Consider the following 20,723-nt stretch of genomic DNA (forward strand, 5'->3'; position numbering starts at 1 on the left):
AATGGCGATCGGAACAGTAAATTTTGTGCATAATAGCATTATGGTGAGCAGGTGAATGCTATAGATATCAGGTGGCTTTGAAGAACAATGAATTTGGGCGTTAAAAAGAGCGGAAAAGAGTACTATCACAATAAATTCTGAAAGAGATGCTGAGCGGGAAAAGGGGTGAGAAAAAGAGAAAACAGAAAGAAGTGAGTGTGAGAAAGAGCGGAAGAGAGTGTGTGAGAGAAAGAGAAAGGGAATTAATTGAAGTTTGTAATGTTAGTCTGAATATACTCTTGTATACCATACACAGAGAAACTTCTATTATTCTACAGTGATGAATTTACAGTTTACAAGTCAAGTTATTTAAAATAGTTATTCAATTCGATTCTTAATCTATTAGACCATAATTTATCACATGTAATTCATTCATAGTAATCCAATCAAATTAGATTTTCAATCATCGTGAAGAAAATTGGTCTATCATGAATTACAAAAAGAGATGAGTACTTTTTAATCTGAAGATTGAGTTTTTTTCAAAGATAATGCCCATATAGGCATAAGCCATGGCATTGTGCGTGGTTAATGGGAAGTAAAAAGAATGAATCTACTGGTGAAGGAGCTTTTCGAACAACCAGGAATCAACTTCATAAAAATTATTGGAACTGAACTCAAGCAATCAATCCTCTTCTCAACAAGATTACCGAGAGCCCGTTACTCAACTAATCCGAGCATTTTTATACCAAGCCCTATAAACTTTCATTTTTATACCAACTGCTGGGTCAAACACTTCCAAATGAAGTGAAAAAAACTTGCTCATAGACAAATGAATATATAAGAATAATACAATTTGAATGTGACAATCCAAATCAATGGAGATTGGGAAAATCGACATAAGATGGAGGATCTATAGCCGAGCAATCAAATCTTACAAATTATCTCAGGAAGTAGTCTCAATAATTATTGTAAAAAATACATAACTAATTATCCCCGGTTGTCTCAATTGAGCAGTCCGTATTCGCAATTCCTCCTAATAAGTCAAATTTGTCGGTTTATTGTGTTCACAAGTTTTTAGAATGCAACCTTGATTCGATTGTTCCAATGATAAGCTTCTCAGAATGTGTCAAATGATGTGGAAAATTACTATAATTTGTTTCTAATTATAACGACTGTAATTAGATTATTTAATCTGACATTTTTTTTCAGTTACCGGTAACATTTTTTGGTTACCATCTATCCAAAGAGTAAAAGATTTGGTTGATAAAAATTGTGATATAATAGATTACGAAACAGGAGACATCTTGGAGGAAATTGTTAAAGTATTGTTCGATAGCTGTGGACTACTGTTAAAGCTTTAAATCGGGTTTCATTTGTATTATTGGGGTTTTAGAGATTCAAATTAACATGTACAGGATAGGAAATTCATTTTGACGCATCATCACTTCTGAACGAACTGATTAACTTGAAATGTTGCATGTAGATTCTGAATTTACTGAGGATGGTTATAAGCCTTCATTTTTATCAATCAAGTAATTCTAATTCAATAATTAAAACATTTTTCTCTATTTGTGATTCAAAGTTGACGATTTACGTAACGATAATATCCCAATCAAGTAGTCACTTTACCGATTGCATCTATTGGTCTAGGGGTAGCGAGCGAGACTTTAATGAATAAATAGCTTAAAAGTACTGTGATGAAAGGTTGGGGGTTTCGAGTCCAACCACAGTCATTATATTCTTTCACATGCCCTTGCGAAGCGCGGATTAAACCTGCTCGTCTCTATTCAAGTTATACAGCATTGAACTAATTGATATTCACCATGTACGTATGATTTTTTTTAGCATAAATCTCTGTTCTACAAGTGAATAAATGGATATCATTTTTTGAAATCTGCCAGCAATATCACAGGAAGACTAGTTGAGAATTTTAAATCGATTACTCTCCCTATAGAACTGAAGGTCTGTTAATTAAGTTATATTATTTATATTGTTATTGAAGTTCTTTCTAAGAACTTCAACTTTCAGTGAATACTTTTACTACTTCAATACAATCACATTTTCTCTATTCTAGGATACATCCGAACTAAAATAAACAAGTAAAAGCCAAATAATGACGATTCACAATAAAGAATTTAATAGTTGCCAGGAGCATTTCTATCTTATTGAAAAGTGAAAGTAACTATAGAAGACTATATCAACAACGCTAATATTGAAGCACTAGGGCTAGCATAAAGAAAGAGAGCGAGAAAGAGTGTGTGAGAGAAAGAAAAAGAGCAAATGAAGATTTGAGAGCTATGAGAGAGGCATTACTGATAAGGACTCAAAGCCAGAGAACATTGCCTTATATGGACTTTCTCGTCTTATCATTAGAGAAGGGGAAAGCCTAGACTAGACCAGACTGGGTGTATATGTGTGTGTGTGTCTTCAGGCTTGACTTCATATCTGTCGCTCAAAAAGGATTCCGAAGAACTTTCAAGTTCGACGACCTAAATAGTATTGAACAAAGTTGTTTTATTATGTTCTTGTGTCTGTCTATTTATGGAAATATGTATCAGATATACCTACATGTGGTACCGCCATGTATCACACCTGTTGAAAACAGTTTGTATAAACCGTAGTTCCTGTCGAACTGATGAAGAATAAAATTGTAAAATAAGAATTGTAAATTTTTACGTAATAAAATATTATTGGATGAAAATACTGGGGAGGAACAGTTTTGGGCTGTGCGCTGTGTCTGTAGGTCGACCCCCAATTATTTTAACGAATGATTGTGTATTGAAAATTAATTCAATTTAAAATTAATGGGAAGTAGAACTAACATTTTTCTAAATGAAAAACTACTGAAAAATAATTTAGTTTGATTTCATACTTTGTAAGCATTTAGTGGTAATTACTAAGTAGAGAATTGTAATTGATGATTCATCTACCAGTATTCATACTACTACAGTAATTTAGTACCTTAATTATTCAAAATTAATTAAACAAACACGATCAGTTGCATGTGTGTAGGAAGGCAGGCAGCCCTCATTTGAAATTGATTCGAAGAGATTTTCGAAGAAATTGTTTGTAAAAATTATTTTGAATAATTTGATAATTACTTGAACAGTAGGCCTACCTACTTTACTCAAAATTGCCGCATAAAATCACAACACCTACTATTTTTCATAAGAGTGTAACTTGAAACTAACAGGCTACCTCAACCCTCAACAGCTTGTAAACTTGTAGCCTTTTTTCCAAGCTACCACACAGTGAAACCAATAAAAGATGTTCCAGCATTTAGGCTAAGCTCACCTGTTAGCTGCTAGCCTATTATTCAGTTAGCCTTTTCCCCTATAACCAACAAGGGGAATAGTTGTAAAAAACAACATCTTGGCCTCTCAATATTATAATAAGAAAGAAGCCTTTGCGGTGGAACCGGTTCGGGGAGAAGCCAAAGAGAAGGAGGAGAAGAAGAAGGATATGAAGAAGAAGAAAAGAAGAACCGGAGAAGCATTTTTGCAACTTCCAACGCTATACATTCTCCTTCTTCTTTTCTCATCAATTTCTTTTTTGTTTCTTCTATAGTATCTCAGTTTTTCCATCAATTATAACAATGTTTCTTCTATAGTATGTCAGTTTTCTCATCAATTTCTTCTACATTTCTTCTATAGTATCTTACTTCTTGGTACAGTAGCTTCTTCCTCTTTACTTTTTCACCTTATCCTTATTTTCCTTACACATCATTTCTTCTTCCTTCCACTCCATTTTCTTCCTTCTTTTTCTTCTTCTTGTTCCTTCTCCTCAGTTCGATTCTTCTTATATTTCAATACTTGTGTCGTATCGCTTCTTCTTCTTTGAAGTCTTCTTCCACTACGACTTCTTCAGCTTCCTCTTAATCATTGTCTTCGTTCCGGTTCTTCTTCTTTTTTTTGATTCTTCTCATCTTTCAATATTTGTGTCATTATCGTTTCTTATTCTTCTTCTTCTTTAAAGTATTCTTCCACTTTGACATTGTCATCAGCTTCCTCTCAACCAAATGAATTGAAGAATGTCGTTCTTGTTTTTCGTCTTCATTTTTCATCTTTGTTTTTGCCTCTATCCTTTCTTCTTGTACCGCTTAATGTTCATTATGTTCAGGAGTTGAATCCATAGAAATGTTTCCAGCTCATATTATGATAAGCTCCCAATATTGAATCCAGTTCAGTGGTCCAGTGTTTGAGCCTGCTTATTTATCAGGCAAGAGATACAATATAATAGAGGAGGATAGGAGATCAGAGAGGAATATTAGAGAAATTATAACAAAACAGTGATGAAGTAAAAGAAAAAGAGAAGACGAACAAAGAAGTAGAAGAAAAATGAATTGATAAGAGAGAGGGAGATAAAAAACACTTCAAAATGAAGTGATAAACCAGAAGATGATGAAGAAAAGTAACATTTAAAGGAAGAGTGATAAAATTGATCGTACATTTAAAGATGCAGAAAAAGTGAAGTCATCAACAAGAGAAGTAAAAGGAATGAAATAAGGAAGATGACCAAACAAAATGTGGAGTAAAGGATGGAAAATAATAGAAATGTGAAAGAAGAATATAGATGAAAAATGAGGTGAGGAATTCTTCAAATGAAAAAAAAAACACAACAAATATGGGACAGAAGAAGAGGAAGAGGGAGAATAATAAGATGTCAACAATGTGGAAAGAATGTAGAAGGAAAAATTACCCTATTCTTCTATGAAGTTGATTTGATGACAAAGTAAAGAATGCCAGTCAGTCAGTCATCAAGTAGGCCTCGTTATGTTATTTGAAGATTAGACTTCCACCTTATAATTCCTGCTCTTGAAACCTGGAATGTCCTCACTTCATTTGTCAAGTGAGTTCACATGTTGAACGTTTTAACAACCAGCCAAGAGTAACCATAAAATGAGGAAACACCTATAATTACATAAATTCTCTGGCTATACTAGCTTTAAGATAACGTAAGATAACTAGATGATATTTCTGAGATGTATCAGGTAGTTAATAAGATCTACCTGATTACTTATACCTGATCTACCATTACTTCAAGGTCTACAAATACAAGGTTTCTATAGACCTTGATTACTTGATTCATTGATTGTCAGACTGTCATTCTAAGATGTAGATTGACAATATCATGTTTAACGAAAGGGATGTAAATTCAATTGAAATGATTACCTTTTTCAAACAGTGTTATCTATAGGCCTATTCAAAGCTAGAAATGTGCACAGTCGATAGAGTCGGTCAGTAGAGCATGGAATCGGTCTCTCAAATGTTAAGATACTTAATAGTTAGGCTACTATGTTTGGCATTAGAAGCGAAAAAATATAGCTATTTATTGTATAAATAGAACCAATATTATACAAAAATTGTCATCTCTACTAGAAGATTATTTATTTTATTAATTTCATTTTATATCCATATGCCTAAGAGAAACTAATCATTATAAAAACTCGCCTCAAAATTCTAATTTATTCAGTTTTTATTACTTGTAGTTATGAATCGACCTACAGAGAAATTCGAAATTTTAAATAGAAAGCAACTCACGAAGTTCATTTGAATTCATTATAAGTGACCGCACCCATATGAAAGCTCGATGAGACACCTTTCCTTGAATATTTTCCTGCGGCTTAGGTATCATTTTCCTTAATATTTCTCTTCTAGGAATTCTATAAGCAGTATATTTACCTCAAAAGGATAAAATTGACAAAAATATTTATAACAATCCAGACGATCCTAAAAATAATATCTCAACTTGCAATAATTTTATTAACTGAGATATGGAAGATTTAGAATAAAATGAATTTCTAATAAAAACCCGTATCCAACAGAGGAATGCAATGCATGAGGTGTTCAATATGTTGAAGATGAGAACTTTTTTACCAGACACATAAAATAATTATTTCTCAAAAGAATGAGGTTAATACTGTACTTCTAAATTCTCACATGAAAAACGTTTTGGAAGCGCAGTAAAATCAAGATGCTGCCATCTGTAGTATAAAAATGGTACCAGTAGAAGAAGCAGATGAAGCTGAAGCATGGGAAGGACAACTTCCAACTTTATTCACCACATTTGCAGGGATGTTTCTTAACTTTATCGATCGATCGATTAATTAGATTTATTATCATATCATTGTTTTGGGGAAAACTTTGGAAAAACTGAATGACAAAATCAAATAAATTATTATGATTTTACTATTATAAAAAGAAAAATCAGTAGAACCCTCAGATGATTATAAACTAGAACACTACAGGAAACTAGAACATAAAAATTACGTTTTATACTATAAATGTTCAATAGAAAAAATACTGTGCCAACAAACAGTTTATCACTACTAACTATAATAGCTAGGTTAAAAGCTACAATCTATGTAACAACTAACACAGAATACAGCATTATAGTAGTTTTCTCTGTTACTACTTTTCTGAGTGAGTTCACCACTCAGATTAGCCTACAAACTTGTGTAAAAAATGAAATATCATCTTATTTTGCAAAACATCCACACTAAAACCCATTTGCACAATTATTGTGGAAATGAATAATTTTGGGTACCTATTTTCCAAACTTTAAACCCATGGTGAAGCCTATAGTGCTTTGTCAAGAGCAACAACCCTAGTTTTGTTGTGATCTTAGAATTTAATAGTAATTGATGAATCAAAATTATCAATACAAGTGATATTCAAATGATGTGATGAATATTAGATAAAGTACTCATGATTCTAGAATCGATTGAATTTGCCACATGTCACGAATATTCATCATAAACGATCATTCTTATTACACATATACTACCTTGATTATTAAGGTAGATTACGGGAAAAATCACAATCAAGGTAGTATATGTGTAATAAAAATGATCGTTTATGATGAATATTCGTGACATGTGGCAAATTCAATCGATTCTAGAATCATGACTTTATCAGTACTTTATCTAATATTCATCACATCATTTTTTGAATGTCACTAATTATTGTCTTCTTCATTTCATCTCTTTTTCTTTAAATTTCTCTCTAAATGTTTCCACATATTTGTACATCTATTAATTTATGAAAAACAAACAGGTCCAATCTCTAGTGAAAACAGTTGTCCAGGTTTTCTGAGATCTCGGAAAGCCACATCCGTTATAGGCAATCGGAAACATTTATCTGTTGTATATTTTAGGATTGTCTTGGACCATTTATCTTTCCGCATCTGAAAATGGACAAAAATGAATAAAATTAGAGACAGGAAATCGTGTTTTCTTTTGAATAAAATAATTTATCCATGAAAACATGAATTATGCAAATATTCTAATCAGAAGAAGAGCAGCAGGCTCAGCCCAAAACTGTTCTCCTAAAATTTGATACATTCACTAGTATGTGGAGGTGCAACAGAAGAAATAAAAAAAAACTTCTATAACGGATTATATTACGATGATTATATTAGGGATGATTCAAGACCTGGGGCCTTCTACATAGAAATTGAAGCAATAGAAGGCAAAACAGCGAAATTTCAGCTGTGTGATAATTTTCTGGTCTAATGTGTGGATAGTTTTGAATGATCAAGCCATTTTCTTTCCAGCACTGCAGCCAAATATGAGCTTTGGACGCCTCCACTTCAGCTCTCCATTCTGTCATTCCTCAACTTCCCATTTTTTAAAGATTGTCTCTCACTTTATCCTCTCACCTTATTATTGGTTTTCCTCTCTTCCTTCTAGAATGCAGCCTCTCTTTGAATATTATTTTAGGCATTCTGTTCTCATACATTCAAGTGATCAAGTAATAGTACCTATATGAATAAATATAATACATGGCTCATTTTCTATAGAGTGTGTCTTTTATGAGATTGAATGGAGGTTGAATAGCTTCCTCAATTCCATAGGATAGCAAAATACCTGACAGAAAGGAATGTGATCTTCCTACTTTCTGACTAGGTCCACAATTCAGTATCTAGACGAAAGTAAAAATTGAGGCTTTTTCGGAAAGAAGGCTTCTCTGATTGGCTCTCGTGGCATTTAATCACGATTAAAATTGAACAAGCTTTCGTGCAACCGATAACTTTCATTGATACCAAAATTCCAATTGAGCCAAAATTTGTACATCCTATCATATTTGTAGGCAAAACTATAGTAGCCTACTGGGTGGTTAATGAGCTCATATATTAGATTAAAATCATAAATTGTGCAGATTTTACCTGACATTCATCGCTGACCACGTCATAGCGTAAGCGCTGGTTGCCCATGGGCGCAATCTCAACATCGTTCCATGTCATCAGCTTGATGCCCCGTCGGTGACTCTTCAGCTCTGCGTCATAGTAGGCCACGGCATTGCGACAATGGCACGTTATGTTTTGGCTCGCACTGGTTGACAGCAGCTGAAGGAAACCTATTTGGTTGCTGTCCGCTTTGTACGACAACTGGAACATCACATTTTTACAATTATACAAATAAATATTAATATGGGTACCTATAAAAGTTAACTAACACTTTGTATAATTATACAAATAGATAATAATAAACAAAATTTTACAAAATGACTAAACCGTTTGCAAAATGAGATATTACCTTCTTGGCAGGCTTCACATCACTCAGCCAAACGTCTTGGTCCTTTTCTATGAAGGTGATATCACCTGTGTTGGAAGGTGAAGGATGTATGCATGTTGATTTTGTTTTGAAATCACACCAAGCCAATATTGCATCATCAATGTCACCATCATTTGGATCTATGTAATAGTCACCTAGAAAATAACATGATTTTTTCAATATTAGGTACGGTACTATAGCTCATCAATATTATTTGGACTTATATGATATATTTATACTATGGAATGTGTAAGTGATTTGAATTTACAACACAATAAGAATTTATTGATTACGAGAAGGTGTAACCCGTGCTTCGCATAGGGTTTGAGTAAAACACTAATCAATTGAATTATAGTTTTATAGTTACATGCTGAACATTAAAAGTATTATCCTATCAAATTTACTTGACAACTATAGAAAAAATTCATTATTTCGTAAATTACTAGAATAATATTCGGAAATTCTCAAAAAACAATTATTCTGATGGGACTCGAACCCGCAATCTTTCATCCATATAGCAACCATTCTAGCTGAATTATTGTAGAACCGTTCCATAATTAAATAAAAACACACATATGTTGTCAAATTATACACAGTTTCAAGTTCTACTCATAATTTCAAGTTAATCAGTTCAGTAGTAGTTCAGATCTGATAATGTGTCAAACATGTATCTCCTATCCTGAATATTAATTTTAAATTGTAGAAATAAAAATAGAAATTGCTTCATTGACATAGGACACTTTTTAAAAAAATACATGGACAACACAGTATATAGTGTTTCATAGCCTACTTGGTTTTCGATTTCATTTCGAAACTCTTGTTACCTGAAGGTAGTTGCGGATGAGCAATATGGAGATCTCTGCAGGTTCTTGCCGGAGATTGTTTTGTACCATCAGGTCGTCGCAAATTGTCATAGGTCGCCTTTATTTGGCGTATCACAAACTGCCGCCTGTCTTTGTCTGCTAGAGCATCATTACTCGATTCGAAAGGCTCATCTCCGCTCAAATAATCAGGTCCCTGAAACAGAAAAATTATAATATTATATTTATCTACAACACACAAGAAATTTCACACAGCATTCGTGAAATCAAATAATTATTTTACAACACACAATAAAGACAATACATTTAAGAATAGTCTGCAATTCAGAGCAAAATATCATTTGACTTTTGTAATTTCCACCAGTAGAGTAAATTTTTGTATTGACTTTGAGTTGTAGAAGAGATCCTTCTCATACATTCTTTTTTATTTGTATAACATAGAGCCGAGAAGGATTTTTTTGGTTTAATTCAAACCTGCGAAAAAATTTAAAAGGTGTTTCAAGTGAGAATATATGGAAAGTGTGTTAAAAGAAACAAATAGAACACTGGATGAACGGGATGAAAACATATATGCATCAAATGTTTCAACCAGAACCAAAAATAGTTACACTGTACCAATATTATTGGGAATCTATACTGAAATGGTCACTATAAATCTACTGTAAAATCGAATAAGGACACAGAAATATGGAACTCCTCCATATATGAAGAAATGGAAAAGATATGATCAATTCCACATGTTCTATTTTAACCCAACCATACTCTAGTAAGTAACATCTGCCTTACATCCATCATATTTTTGGAAGAATTAATAAATAATACTAATAATTAATAATAAGTTCAGCAGTATCGTATGTGAACATCAACAAAATACAGTAAACTGATGAAAAATATTTGAATTGAGAAATGAACCCACTTTGGTTTGAGGCTGATTGAGGTAGGCCAATGGTTGCCAGTAATTGTCAGCGGTTGCGGGCCCCGGGGGTCCAGGAGGCCCCGGCAGGCCATCTTTGCCCTTCTCGCCTGGCAGACCTCGGGGTCCGGGAGACCCCGCCGTTCCGGGGGTGCCTGGTGTGCCGTCTTTACCGGGGGGTCCTGAAAATAATTTAAAAACATATGTCTTGATGATATATACTACTCTTTCATTGTAGCCATTGACCTTATTATTATAAATACCGTAACATAGAAAATTAAGTTGGTAAGTGAGAAATGAGATTGACAAACAACACAAATCGTTGTAAAGCTGCGTTTACACCAAAGTTATTAACAAAATGTTTATTTTTCCGTCCATAAAGATTCTATTAGATTGAACATAACTTATCATACATATGATGTGCAGATGTGTTTGTCAAGTTCCGTTCAATCTAATAAAATCTATTAAGGACGGAAAAATGAACATTTTGTTAATAACTTTGGTGTAAACGCAGCTTAAGACTTTTTGAATTCTAGGTTGATAGAAATTAGGAATAAGACATTTTTATAAATCCAGCAAATCAAAATAAGTAATCGAAATCTTTTCGATGTCGTCTTACTATCTCACTGCAATTGCCTGATCAAACCCCGATTTCACATGCATTTATACATACAGGCTATACTAACATTGATTCAACAGTAGATCCAAATAAAAACTGTATTTTTGACTCCACTACGCATCAAAACAAAAGACCAAGTTGAGAGCGAATGTTTAAATATGTTAGGAAAATATAAAATTTTTGAAGTGATACCTCTAAGTCCAGTCTCTCCATTTTTCCCGGGTATGCCAGGTGAGCCCATCATTCCTTTTTCTCCTCTCAAGCCCTGTAAAGATCAACAAACATATTTGATAGAATAATGAATAATTCAAATAAAGAAAAACTTGTTGTTTTACATTGATCTTTCTCAGTACAGTTGATGTATGAAATTCTCTTAGATTATGAATGAATAAGTGTAGATTATGAATTCCGATAAATGACTAATATTAGTTTTTTCAAATCGGATAATTCAGATGAATTTTTACAATTATTTTATATTTATGAAAATATGCTTATTTACCTGCATTCCTGGTAAACCCTGGAGACCAATCAAACCTCTGTGGCCTTTGGCACCCTTGGGGCCAAGGTCTCCCCTCTCACCCTTGGTTCCAGGGGGCCCAGGCATACCGGCGATTCCTCGTGGTCCCTAAAAATGAGCAATGATTTACAATTAATCAATTGAACTGAATAAAGCAATACAGGCTTCCCGTATACAATTGATTTTCAAAAACTTTATGATATTCATGTCATATAGAGAGAGCCTCTCTTACACTAGTCATTATTAAGATGCGTACAGATTCACGCGCCTTGAACATTAGCAATTCACTTTTAATCAGCTGATGCCAAGCTTTTTATATATGTATCTTACCGTTTCTGTAAAAATACAGATATAATCAGCTGATTAAAAGTGAATTGCTCATGTTCGCGGCGCGTATATCTGTACGGACCTTTAGTAATACAAGCTATGAAATAACTTATTTGTATTATGTTGAAGCCTTTAGTCTACTAAAGGTCTATTTATTGATAATTTAAAATTTAGAGTGTATTGGGAGCCTTTTCCTACTCAACAGGATAACGAAATTTTTCCGGTGCAGGTCTCAGATATAACTTTTGATTTCTTAGGATATTTTACCATTAAAACTTACCATTGGTCCTTCCATCCCTTGAAATCCTTGATCTCCTTTAGGTCCTCTGTCTCCAACAAGCCCGGGAGCTCCGCTTGGTCCCGTAACTCCCTGTTAACAGGAAAATATGATTTTTTTTATTTAATTTGTCGACTTGAACGGAGATAAACCATAAATTCAAAGGTGACAAACACAACTAGCAGACATGGTTCAGGTTTTGTTCCATCAATGACTGTTACTTATTTTGTTAAATTAATGTAATTGCTCCCTATCGGTGTTTGATTCTATGTTTTGAATATTTCTTTATCATTATGATAGAGGGATTCCTACTTAAAGAAGAAGCAATTTTTATATTATTAAAATAATATATTTTCAAGTTTAGCTATAAACCATGATTATTGTTGATACTCAATAATTGTTCAATATTCTAGTTTGGAGGGAATAAATTGTATCTTTTTATTCCATAAAATCGACTTTGTCCACGAAAAGAATGACCTCAGTTCCACCACAATATTCTGAAAACTGGGACAAATAATTCCAGAACCTCCCGGAAAACTGGGACAAATAATTCCAGAACCTCCCAGGAAAAGTGTTCTTAAGAGGAACATATTTTTTCTGAGCTAAATTTATGTTTGTTTCAACTTGTTGGATACCGTTGTCGGATATTTTGTAGTATTTGGATCATGTACATTTCTAAGACATTTTGTACTAATTTATCAAAATTACCAAGTGCTGAATAAATCATACACTCTCTGATTGTAAAGCGTTGATAGCTTCAAGTTTTGAGGAGAAGGGAATTCACCTATCCTAGATTACTGAACGGAGATAATCCATCGATTTAAAGGGAAATAATCACAGAGATCAATTTAATCCATCTAATTCATCAGTTTGCGTACCATCATACCAGGAGCTCCTACTAGCCCCGGTTGCCCTGGTGCTCCTATGGGTCCCTTATCTCCGGGTCGCCCCGCGACTCCCGGCATTCCCGGCTTACCAGCAAGTCCTTCCAGTCCGGGCTCACCGGCGGGTCCCTGATCTCCGGGAGGACCCCTGCCACCAGCCGCGCCAGGAGTTCCGTCAAGTCCGGGTTTGCCTGGAGATCCTGGTTCTCCCTGTAATAAACACATTTTGTTTGTCAAGCTAGAGAAATGGGCATTGAAAAGAAAACACGACCTATTATGTCAGCTCACATTAGTCGAAATCGGCCGTATCTTCGAGAAAATGAATAGCCTATAGGGTAGGTATTCTATAAAAAAAAATACAACATAACTAATTTGCGTATAGATTTTCCAGAGTGTACCCTGGAAATTTGCATTATTTACATGTATGTTAATTGGTGAGAGCAATGAATATTCTCATTTTAATATTTTATTTTATTAACAAGTTTTACATATTAATAATATAATAGATTGTATGTCTACTCATCTCTCACCATTCGTCCGGTCAAGTGTTGAAGAAAAGTAGCCAATAACACACAGCATCCTTTCCCAAGAAACGTGGTAATTTTATTTGTTCAAATTTCAATGTCTTAAATAAATAATTTATTGTCGAAAACATAAAAATGTCATAACAACGTCAGTTCAAGCTTACAGTACCGTAGTCTAATATCACATTATATATAAATATAAATACACATACACATACACATATACATATATACACATACATACACATACATATATCACATTTTATTTATATTATTTTAATCTATTTTATTTTTAAATTCAATTGTCTAGCACTCTCAAGTCCAAAAACAAACATTTACTCAAATAACTTTCAAAATTGAATTTCGAAAAAACTCGTCTACCTTATTATAAACATTTTCCAACCAGCAAATTCTTTAAATAACGTTTAAAACTCTCACAGTCAATTTCTCTTATCTCATTAGGGAGAGCATTAAAAAGTTTAATAGACATGTATTGCCAATTCTTTTGCGATCCTGCATACTGACAATAATTGACTCTAATATTATTTCTATGCCTAGTTCCATAACTATGTACATTACTGTTCAACACATATTCACTAAGATAGTCACTTACAAAGATAGGTAATGATTATAATAGCATACTATATTCATATCATTTTGAGATGCAATAATTGATATATAATTTGATGTCAACATTTCAAGATCTCAATATTCGAAGTATAATAGTCTAATTTAATGAATTTCATCCCTTCATATAGTTAAATGCTTTGCAAAATGTTTCTGGACCTTATAATAATTATTACATTTAACTTACGGTACACTTTTCTTTTCAAAAATTAATTTTCTTTTTTCAATTATATTAGTGTACCTTTTTTATTATTATTTCAAGAAAGAATAACTTTTTATATGAAAATAAAATAACAAGATTAAATATAGTTCAAATAATAATAGTATGTTCGACAATTATTTGACAGATAGTTTCATTCAAGTATACTGACCGGCGGTCCCCGTGGCCCCGTATTGCCAGCCACCCCAGGCGGCCCCACCAGGCCGGGGTAGCCGCGTTCGCCTGGCGCACCCGGCAGCCCCGCTTCACCCGCCTTTCCGGCCACCCCGTCCGCCCCCGCCTCGCCCTTCTGTCCGTCCAGGCCTGGCAGTCCGGGAAGGCCTTCCGGTCCAGCTGGACCTGGATGTCCCGTGTCGCCCGCAGCTCCTTTCTGGCCCGGCGAGCCTGGTGTACCTACAGGGCCTGCGGTGCCGGCTGGGCCCTGTTTTACACACAAATCATCCATTTATTTGTACAGCATGAAATAAATATCAGCTTATATAAATATAAGAAGTTTTTTAATCACATTACAGTACGTTGAATAAGTACTAACATAAATAAATTAACTCATATACTATAAAATATAATTCACTCATAAATGAGTGAATGAGCCCATTAGTTAATCCGTAAATATATACTGTATGTTGACATTAAAAATGATTCATTTATTTGTACAAAATCACATAAATACTATACAATATCATAAGGATTGGAATATAAATATTAAAATATAGGATTTTGTCAATCACATTGCAGTAGCTTGATCAATAAACCAATGAATGAGGAGCTCATTAGTAAATTGGTAAGTTGAATATATACTGTATGTTGACATTATTAATTATTGATAAATATGATTCAATTATAATGCTCTTCAGAGAATCATTTTCCTATATATCGCTATATTTAATGACAAATTCAGCACCTGCTCCTCATCACTAATTCAACCTCTTTAATAATTTTTCATTTTCAACATTAAAAAATAATAACTGCCCTACTTATTCTAATGGAAATTCTTTTTGCATTGTGAAATGCGCAGATATGGTAGGATATTGATAAATTAATCAATAACTTATAAAATCATTGACAAATATCTATACTCCTTATAGAGGCAGTTAAGCTTATAGGATGCTAAAAAAATGCAAATTGGGAATGTTCAAGTTAATAATAACACTAGTATTTGAAAATAAATAACTCGCCTTCTAATCAATAAAATTGTAGCCAAAATATATAAACTTGGACAAATAGTAAAAAAAGATCAGTTAATTTAAAGATCATGCAGTACTATTATTTTCTCTGACAATATATCAATCTAGCAATATTACTTATCTCTAAGGCTGGCCACTAACATAACGATTTACATGTCTGTAACCTACGCATTTGAATGTATAACGAATACGTCTGTACACTCATTGTGGCTGAGGCTTCCACGTAGGTCTGCAGCCGAAAAATCGCTAAACAGCTGAACAGAAAATTCATTTGTTCGTCGGACATGTAAAACGTTATGTAAGTGGTCAGGCCAACATTTTTATTTTATTGAAACTTAGCATTAGTAAGAAAACAATTGAAGCGTTCTTTCATAACTTGTGTATTGAAAAATAGCAAGCTTACAATCTGTCCAGTTTCTCCAGGCCTGCCAGGGGGGCCCATCATCCCTGTCTCCCCCCTGGCTCCAGACTCCCCTCGTGACCCCTTTGCTCCCACTGCCCCTGTCAGCCCGGGGAGACCCGGGGCGCCTGGGTTACCTAAATATAATCGCAAAAATTATAATTTACTTGACCTAGACGGAAAAATGTGGAGTAAGATTGAGGCTCAAATGTTGAGGATCAAAGTGGTTAAATTAATTGAAATGTATATTCTATTCTTCTTCGTTTACAATGTAAAGAACTAACATGCAATATATAATAATAATAATAAAAACTTTTTATTGTAAAAAAACAATGTATAAAAAAGTATAATTTATAATGTATAGTCTAAGCTGAAAATAATTATTGATAAAACATAATATGATTATTACAATCATCTTAAGACAATATTCATCCTTATGACAATAAATACTCGCAAGAAGGCTACAAACATGCCTATGTATGGTTAAGGAGTGAGTTCTCAAGATAAAGCATAATCAACCAAGCCAGTTGCCGATTAAATTATTACATTATCACTACAAAGAGCTTCACTTCAAACTTTCAACATTTTTTGGGAATCATCGGATAAATTGATAAGTATAGGTACTGATTTATATCAGCTTACAATGCTGACAACTTTGAAATTTGAAATTTATTTGAAAAAAACATACATTACAAAAATTTGAAATTGTCAAGTATAACAAAAACACAATATCTTGAACTAAGAAATAACATAAAATAGAACTTGACTAATCATAAAAACCTAAGATAGTAGAATTTTTCAGGCGCCACCAGCAAAAGAAATGTTCGCTGGTGAGAGCATTTATATAAAAATAAAGAAAAACAATAACTTGAAAAAGAGTATAAACTAAAAATAATCAACGAGTAAATATATAGATAGCTTAAAAACAATGAAAAACAAAATGGAATGAGAAAAAACAAATCAAATTGACATTACCCATTCCGCTCCCAGTGAAAAAAGAACCTCTCCTTAATCCAAGTATCAATCATTCTATTTCGGATTTTTAATTCAAAATCAAATAGTAAGATATTTATAAATCTAGTGCTCATATGCAGAATCTGTCTTATTATAAAGGTCAACCTTGAATCGTGAAATATATTTCAAAGATGTGTCAGGTCTTAAGTTATGAAACAGTTTATCAGTTCTGATAAATGTATCTTTGTTTTAACAATGTGTTTAAGAAGTCTTTTGAAATAAAGTTGCCTTATTGCCATTACATTAAATTCAAGAAAGAGGGATTCACTTGGATATGACCTAGGTTTTTTTTCAATTGTCTTAATATGTACTATAATGAATAAAAATAAATTAAGAAGGTGAGTGTCATAGGCTCCACCCCCATACAACCAAACCATATTGAATTAAAGACTTACAATAGCATAGTATATCATCCTAAAACTTTCCAAGTTAAAAATGTAGTCAATTTTGTAAAATTTATAGTTTGCATATTTTAGTTTATTGCAAAGGAAAGTTATTTGTGGACTCCACCTCAAATATTCGTCTATTATTATACCCAGATATTTAATTTTATTAACATTTTCAATAGATGGGCAGTCACAGGTAAGAGTTTATGTACAGCTCAAATGCAGCTTCATTCTAAATATTCTGCATTTGGTTGACCACCTGCATATGCAGCAAAATTTATGAATTTAATTTTTGATATTTAAGACTAAGGGTATTTGAGTCCAACAATTTTTTGACTATATTCATGTCATCCTCAGCAACTTTAAAAAGATCGGTCCAACTCTCATGCGAAAAAATGATGACTATCATCAGCAAAAGAAACCATTTGACCATTATTAAGGCTGAGTTTGAGGAGATCATTCACATACAAAAGAAATAGAAGCGGGGATAAAACTGTTCCTTGAGGCAATCCAAAAGGGGATAACCGCACAGCACTCTCACATGAATTTAAATTGTTCAATGAATGAGTTTGCAACCTATCACACAATAGCTATTTCTAAATAAATTTATTATCATGGGGAACCGTATCGAAAGCCTTCGAAAGATCAATAAAAACAGCTATTGTCTTTTCATACTGTCAATTACTATCCTCAAAAAATGACTTAGTGAATCTTCTGTACCTTTGTTTGTCTGAAAACCGAATTGATTTGTCTCAAGAATATCATATTTGATTAGTGATAATCAAATAAGCGTTTTTTTATTAAATGTTCAGTTATTTTAGCTAAATTACTAAGTATACTTATAGGCCTATAATTGTAGGGATCATTCCTATCACCTTTTTTAAATATTGGCTTAATTCTGGCAATTTTGAAATGACTTGGAAAAGAAGCTTTAGTGAAAATAGTGTTTACAATATGAGTAGCAATTTGTAAGGATATAAACTCAGCTATCTGTTTGAAAGTACGCTGCTAATTTCATCAATTCCAGGACTAGCATTATTCTTCAAAGTTTTTGAATTAAAAACAACGTATTAGCAAAGTTATGTCTGGGTTTAGAATACTTTAGCTCAGAATGACTATTTGTCTTTGAAAATGACCGAATATGCATCTCTCCCCGACATGAGCAAATAAGTTGAGTGAAAAAGATGGAAAATGAAAACACAAATTGGTTAATCAACAACCAGCACTTCTAACACAACTTTTCAATGAATACGTGGTTGTGACAATTTCAAGTCGATATGGATACATATGATTACAATAAGTGGATCAACCTCATTTTTCGACACACACACATCAATATCTTCACTACAACCATAGAATAATAGAATTAACACTCGCATCGTCTGCTACAACACAAAAACTACATGAAATATTCTATTAGATTAATTGATTGTTTGATATCGATAGGTGGTAGATTAAAATTGATTGAAGATATTATTAAATTATATCACCTATAACTCCAGGATTTCCCACCTCCCCCTTCACACCCTGGAACCCTCTGTCTCCTTTGAGGCCGGGCAGCCCCACCAGACCCTGCAGTCCGGGGAAGCCCTGCGCGCCGGCCAAGCCCACGGGACCCCGGTCTCCGGGACTCCCGGGGGGGCCCATCTCTCCGGGCGGTCCGGGCGGCCCCTGGTCGCCCCTCTCGGCTGGCTCCCCCGGGGCACCCACGGGACCTGGCGAGCCTGGCAAACCTCGTTCGCCTGGTTTACCTGCAACGATAATAATTAGAAAATTCTATACCTCGTATAAAATAGTGATAAATAGAATTTAGAAAAAGCTGCTGAATTAATTTAAAAAATACAGTAGTAGTCCAAGTAGAAAGTGAATAAGTAGGAAGTGTAGGCCTATATAATTTATAAACAGAATGAATTTCGAAAATTTAAAATCGAAATCTGAGCATAAACGTCAAGATACTCTTATAAAGGACAGTTATCGTGCCAGTACTCTTATATGGCAGTGAGACTTGGGCAACTACATTGAGTGAAGAGAAAATGTTGGGTGTCTTAGAAAGGAAGGTCCTGAAGAGGATCTTTGGAGGTGTTGAAGAAGCAGGAGTCTGGCGCAGTCGGCACAATGAAGAGCTGTACCAGTTGTATCAACAAGCTGAGATAGTCACAGTGATGAGAGTGCGCAGACTATCAGGACACCTGATGACTCATAGCCACCCAAGATGGTGATGAATGGGAAAATATATGGAAGGAGGAAGATGGGTCGCCCAGGACAAGATTGATGGATGTGGTTGACCAGGATGCGGCAAAGGTTGGAGTGCAAGGATGGAGACGTGCTGCATTGAACAGAAATGCTTGGAGGAGAAGATTTGGCGAGACTGTGACCCGTACTTGGTTGTAAAGACAAACAAGAAGAAGAATTTATAAAAAAGCCCAAGTAGAAGGTTAATAAGAAGGAAGTGTGCACGACCTATATAATTTACATCGAGAGTAAATAATATTGATAACATTGTTTGAATTCTATCCTTGTCATTATTTATATTTTTATTGAATCATCACAATGTGAAACAAGAAACAGAACGAGTCAGTAGTTATCTTTTTCCTGGCCACATGACCTGTAAAATTTACAAAGAGAGTAAATAATTGATAACATAGTTTGAATACCGAACTATCCTTGTCGTCAAATTAATTAGTCGTTATTTATCATATTGAATCATCACAAACAAATATAAAACAAACAACAGAACGAGTCAAACGTTTTCCTTTTCCTGGCCACATTCAAAATAATCGGAGAATAACTTTATCAGAATATACTGTCTGTCTGAGGGTTTTTACAAATAGTAGGCTACATATGGATGTTAAGCAATTATTACCAAATTAGTATATAACCAGTAAAATATACTGAACTTATAATAATGGACTAATAATAATCCTCCAACTAGAAAAAAATGATCGAAAAACTGTACCACATTGATCAACTCCAATTTTATTATGAAACACAAATATAATGTAGTCAAATTTCAATTGTACAATGAACATTATGTTCCAACACCTGCAGTGCCATCTTTAGTGTGCCGAAAAAACTTGCGTCCCATTTTATTAGTTATTCCCAACTTATAATAATGAACAAATAATAATGGACTAATAATAATCCTCCAACTAGAAAAAAATGATCGAAAAACTGTACCACATTCAACTCCAATTTTATTATGAAACACAAATATAATGTAGTCAAATTTCAATTGTACAATGAACATTATGTTCCAACACCTGCAGTGCCATCTTTAGTGTGCCGAAAAAACTTGCGTCCCATTTTATTAGTTATTCCCAACTTATAATAATGAACAAATAATAATGGACTAATAATAATCCTCCAACTAGAAAAAAATGATCGAAAAACTGTACCACATTCAACTCCAATTTTATTATGAAACACAAATATAATGTAGTCAACTATCACAAATTTCAATTGTACAATGAACATTAT

General features: G+C 33.7%; 1 protein-coding gene across 2 annotated transcripts in view; it reads right to left on the reverse strand.

Moving 5' to 3' along the window:
- Positions 1-6,283: 6,283 nt before the first annotated feature.
- LOC111058859 (collagen alpha-1(I) chain-like) overlaps positions 6,284-20,723 on the reverse strand; it is a 44,924-nt gene continuing 30,484 nt past the window's right edge. For both annotated transcript variants that reach the window (XM_039434252.1, XM_039434251.1), the window contains 12 exons: positions 18,737-18,997; positions 15,850-15,983; positions 14,414-14,683; positions 12,886-13,101; positions 12,011-12,100; positions 11,386-11,511; positions 11,079-11,151; positions 10,271-10,449; positions 9,358-9,550; positions 8,516-8,688; positions 8,146-8,367; positions 6,284-7,164 (listed from right to left, as the gene is read on the reverse strand). In XM_039434252.1, the coding sequence (XP_039290186.1) occupies positions 7,018-7,164; positions 8,146-8,367; positions 8,516-8,688; positions 9,358-9,550; positions 10,271-10,449; positions 11,079-11,151; positions 11,386-11,511; positions 12,011-12,100; positions 12,886-13,101; positions 14,414-14,683; positions 15,850-15,983; positions 18,737-18,997 (2,084 nt within the window). In that variant the 3' untranslated portion in view covers positions 6,284-7,017. The remainder of the gene's footprint in view (positions 7,165-8,145; positions 8,368-8,515; positions 8,689-9,357; positions 9,551-10,270; positions 10,450-11,078; positions 11,152-11,385; positions 11,512-12,010; positions 12,101-12,885; positions 13,102-14,413; positions 14,684-15,849; positions 15,984-18,736; positions 18,998-20,723) is intronic.

The sequence above is a fragment of the Nilaparvata lugens genome, chromosome 8 (assembly GCF_014356525.2).
Source record: "Nilaparvata lugens isolate BPH chromosome 8, ASM1435652v1, whole genome shotgun sequence".
NCBI lineage: Eukaryota > Metazoa > Arthropoda > Insecta > Hemiptera > Delphacidae > Nilaparvata > Nilaparvata lugens.